At 36.9% G+C, this 5,321-nt stretch overlaps 1 protein-coding gene across 1 annotated transcript in view; it reads right to left on the bottom strand.

Moving 5' to 3' along the window:
- The window catches only part of PNPLA4 (patatin like domain 4, phospholipase and triacylglycerol lipase), a 24,163-nt gene extending 19,948 nt beyond the window's left edge, over positions 1-4,215 (bottom strand). The window contains exons 1-2 of the mRNA XM_010177077.2: positions 4,057-4,215; positions 3,191-3,317 (exon numbers count right to left, since the gene is read on the bottom strand). Of these exons, the coding sequence (XP_010175379.1) occupies positions 3,191-3,317; positions 4,057-4,215 (286 nt within the window). The remainder of the gene's footprint in view (positions 1-3,190; positions 3,318-4,056) is intronic.
- Positions 4,216-5,321: the final 1,106 nt, after the last annotated feature.

The raw sequence follows: 5,321 nt of genomic DNA, 5'->3' as shown, positions 1-5,321 counted from the left end.
AGATGTCCATGGCTTCTCGTATAAGGCTTCAGGGGGAAGCTTTATTTTCTTATATGAGCTTCAGTCCTATCTAATTATCAGATATTATGAGTAACCACCGCTCTCTTGCGTGTCTGGATACGTGGCATTCACTCTTTGATGAGAGTTAATTTCTTAACATTTAGATCCCATACTTCTCTCCCTCCTTCTTCATTCCCTGACCCAAGAGAGAGATCATTGAATGAGTATTCACATCAGTGTCTTAACTGACAAAAGGATTCAGTGAGAGACAAACTTGCAAAAAGAAAAAAGAGCACTAAGGCTGCAGGCAAAGGAATACTGTTAAAAAATGCTGCTAGTCTCACACACTGTTAAGAATAGACTACTTTCAAGTTGAAAAAGATGAAATTAATGCAATACAAAAAGCTTTTTTTTTTTTTTTTTTTTTTTTAAACAGAAGTATTTGAATCCATACACTAGATTTGCATGGCATGCAATACAGCCCTGTTTTACAGATTCCCCAAGAGAACTTCAAATCAAAAGTAGCAACAGCATGGCTGTGTTATCAAGTCACTGCATTTTTATTAATTAGGGTCAGTTCCCAGGTCTACACTATGTATTTGTCAAATATAAATGAAATTTAAAAATACTTCAGTACAAATGTTAATTGGCAAATGACACTCAGGCTCAAATGACAGGTCCAGTGGTTACATCTAGCTCCATGACTGAGATATAAACCCTATTGGGTTTGCACATACACATAACAACCTTCCAAGTGGGTAAATAATGAGAGAAAACAATTATCACTGAATCACAGAATAATTCAGGAGGTCTCTTGCCCAACCTTGTTCTATTCAAAACAGGATCAGCTCTCAGATCAAATTGGGTTGCTCAGGGATTTATCCAGTTGTCAAATGAAAAGTCATATAATGTTTAGCTCCTAAGTGATAACTAGTACATGTTGCTGGGTGAAACAATCAGGTCTACTTTTATTTGTTCAGAATATTAAGATCAGTAGAGTATTGCATATAATCAGCATTATCGAGAAAAGAAATCAACAAAACATTAATATCTTCATTCAGAATTAATATCTTCATCTACCTGCGGGGAGGTTCTGTACATTGAATTGAAGGCCTCTTACAACAAATCTGTAACAATGCATTTAATCTACAAAGATTATAGAGATGAATAAGAATCATGGTTCTATAAGGAACTATCTGCTTGACAGATGCAGTTAAGCACTGTCGTTTCTGGACAGTAAGACGAAAAGATAAGAAAGCATTCATCAGAAGAATGTCCTGTAGAATCAGAAAAACAAGAAATAGGAAACCAAGATACTCACTTTTATAAGAATATAAACTTTCCCATTTCTTTTGATTCTTGCAAATATGTCATGGTAACACTTGATTTGCAAGTTAGAATGGTGTATTTCAGAGACAGTATGATTCAAATATGTCTTTTGCTTTGATGATCTCGTAGATCACTGCTCTTTTGATCAAAAATAATAGTAGGGTTATAACAACTCCTAAGAGGACATACAGAGAAACTTAATTAAGTCTACAGTATGACTATCCCGTGCCACTTTCTTACAGAGTACCAGAAACAGGAGCACAGTCACATCTGGACATAAAGCATTTTTTCAGCTGCCTGAGCAAACAGTAGAAATCTTATCATCTTAGAAATGGTATGAAACACCTGTTCCATGACTTCAGAACAAATATTCTTGGAGGGTTTAACTTAATTTCTGACTGTTACAGATACTACATATTAACTCAAAGTTGTCATATGGGCACGTGTTAAGAAAAAATTTCAATGAGGCTCAAAAGATGCACAAGTACCTGTCAGTTAGACAGTGCACATACTGTAGAGGTATGACGTAAATAGGACATAGCAAATGGTTTTGCCACTGCTTGTCAAAAACGCAGTCATCTTACTTGGCAACTTAAAAATACAAAGATTTTAATTGGCTAAGGGGATAGGTACGCTTCTGTTGTCCACAAGAAAAAAACAGAAGCATAAGAAGAAACTAGAAGAACACTGGGGCTGTTCAATCTCATTAGAGGTAATGCAGGAGCATTTCAGAATAAACAGAATTCTTAGGTTTATGTTTATTCTCACATCTGTGGGAAAAAAAAAGAATTAACTGGTGATTAAAAATATATGTGGGTGTGAGGCAGGCATTTCTGTCTACTCAGCAGTTTCTCATCTATTGTAATGGAAACCTACAGGAGAATGTATGCAAGGAGACAAGCCTGTATAGCAGAATTACGATACAGTACAATATAGCTTTTTCAGGATAGGTACTGTCTTCCTAGTTGTCATGCACAAGAAATAGCACAACAGTTTCTCATACTACTGTTTCCTGAGCAATAGAATTATATAAATAGTGTACCAGCTCAGTGTCTCCACCAGTCACAACTACTTCCCTGTCATCCCATTTGTAAACAAAAGCTGAAAATGCCCGAAGCAACTGACTAAAAAACCTTTACAAACAAAAATTAAATATACATAGAATGTGAATGACCAAGCACCCTGAAGCAAAGGAGCCAAAATATATGATGCATAACAGCACATTTGAGGATTAGTTATTAGCTAGGAATGACAAAACAAGCAAAGTTATGGAAAGAACTGTTTGGCTAGGCAGCATTGCTAAAATAAAGGACATAATTGTAACTACTAATTTACCTGAATCAGAAATCACCACGCACACAGGAATGTTTAATTGTTTTTTCACATTTGTAACAGAAAAAACCACGTTCACTAGCGTCACAGACGCCTTCAGTGAATATTCAAGACATTTATTCTCCCAGTCAAAAATAGGCTCATACAAAACAAAGAGCTATCCAGCAGACGGTACTCTAGAGTCACAACAGTTGCTAGCAAGAGAGCAGGAAAACTTTTACATGTATCTGGTCATATGGATTAACTGTTCTAAGAGCTTGATGAAGGTGAAGAAATATAAATTAAAATAATAATAAAACAAAATAATCAGTACACAATCCAATCAACTATTAAAGACACTTATGAAAACTACATGTGTCTTTCCGAACTATAAAAATTGTGTATAATCCCCTTACAACTGATAAATAAACACATCACATCATACAAAACTTTCAAATTAAGAGTTTAGACCATCTTGATCATTCATACAAGATATCTAGAGAGGACAGGGAAGGCTGACTTAAGAAGAGGGTGGTAAAAGGTTCAATACCTTCTAACGAATGTTGGCTTCCATCAAGCACTCCACTGTGACTTTTTCCAGCAGCTATCCTAGTTCCCTCTGCAGCAGTAGCCATGCTTGTACCTACTACTGATCGCTTATCATTTACCTTGGAAACCTACAATCATACAGTCACACATTACTATTTAAAAGAGGAACAACAGGCAAATATAAGATGAATATTATTTATCCTTAAACAGACAAATGAGGTCAATTTAAATAGCTGTAAAACCACCTAAATTAATTTCTTAATTGCTTAGCCCCCACTAAACTAGTTGAAACATTCTACTATTCATAAAGTGTATGCAGCAATTTATATTTTAACGATCAACTTAATTAGACATCTAGAAAAACACTGCCATTTGGAACTGTCAGTGTACAAGATTAGCCTTAATTCTGTGTCCTTTCCCACTATTTTTGTTTATAGCACAGTTTTTTTTATTATCAAACTCTCATGTTTTTATCCTCCCTTACAAATACAATCAAAACTGACCGGGGTTTTTTTTCCCTTTTTTGTGCAATATTGATTAATTAAAAGTTTTCCAGATAATTCTGGTCCTATTCTTCACTAAACAGCTGTCACTCTAACTAATAAGCCTGTCAGTTACCATAAAGTATTGTCTGAAGTACACTTTGAAAAAAAATAATGTTTCTCTCCACCTTAGAACTATCAGACACAAAAAGCTCATTCTGGAACACTTGTTGCTGCCTGCCCCTTTACCTTAATATACTAAAGGCATCTTCAACTCATAAATAAGGCTGCAAAATTAAAAGCTTAGCACTACAGATTCTAAAAGAATTGTTATCACTGTATTGATGCAAATTATTTATACCTAGAGAAACACAAACATACGTACCTGGAATTTATCTCTGTTATGTGTAGCTCTTATGATGCAGTAGTTTAGAATTCCAATGCAGAACTGCTGAGTTTTTGGAAACATGTAACTACACAAACTGCCTTTTTTCAACTGAAGTAACAGTATTTGAGCACTACAAAGACTTTTAGCAGTCCACATTTTCTCAAAAATGACCTCTGGATCCAGATGATGTGGTAATCAAACTGATACTCTCAGAAGCTGTTTTACCATGGAGTTGCAAAGGAAGTATCAATAGATGAGCTTGGACATCACAGAAAAACACAGTAGAAATTTTCTCTTTCCTAAACATAACCTGTTTAAAAACATAAAGGGGGGGAAAAAAAAGTAGTTGAAAGGTAGTTAGTTATACATTGAGACCCTGATACTGTAATAAGGCCCACTTCACAACCCTCTCACATTTAGCTTTCAAGGGATCACAAACTAAAACATCAACCAGTTAACAGCTGATTGTCTTGACAACAAAACAGTTCTAAGCAGAACTTTTGGTCAGTAGCTACTCTCTCTCTCTCACATCCTCCATCTGGCACTGCACTGTTCACCACCAAACATAAAAACAATTGCTCATTTCAAAAACAGGAAGGACTAAATTGTTAACGCAAAGAACAAACTGTCCCTTATAATTAATGTGACTACGCTGTTCCTTCTACATCAGCTGAAAAATGTGAAAGGAGCGTTCCAGCAACATCAACTGTTCAAAAAACCAAAATGCTGATGTCAAGACCCTAGTAAGAAAAAGTCAAGCACGCTGACTGGTATGAGACAAGCCTCGTAATCCTCTGTGCTACAAGGATATCGCAGGAGTGACTCACAAATCAAATATAAGTGTGGTTTACACCTAGCAAGTCTCTGACCACAAATAACAACACATGGAGGTGCAGTTCTTCCCATTAACAGAAAGGCAGGCCACTGCCCTGACCACCAGCGCCAACAAACCCCGTGTGACTCTGCGTAGGCGCGGTCTCAGGGGTACACACAGCACCCACCTCAAACTTAATCCCAATCACGTGAGTGAGTTTCAGGTTTTCTGCTCCATCATGTTCGGCACAAGACGGGACCTACAACACAATTTGATTCCTCCTCCCTCCACTTCAGCTCAGTAACCAACCGACGGGAGCGAGAACGGAGCTGAAACGCGGGAACAACGTTTCCATACGTCACAAACGCAGAACGTCGGTGACAACCGAAGCGAACACAACAGAACAGAAGTCACTGCGCCTCCTACACCTGAAAACTTGCAACACAAG

Source organism: Antrostomus carolinensis, unplaced genomic scaffold, assembly GCF_000700745.2.
Source record: "Antrostomus carolinensis isolate BGI_N321 unplaced genomic scaffold, ASM70074v2 scaffold39621, whole genome shotgun sequence".
Classification (NCBI taxonomy): Eukaryota; Metazoa; Chordata; class Aves; order Caprimulgiformes; family Caprimulgidae; genus Antrostomus; species Antrostomus carolinensis.
This window is presented reverse-complemented; position numbering and strand designations above follow the sequence as displayed.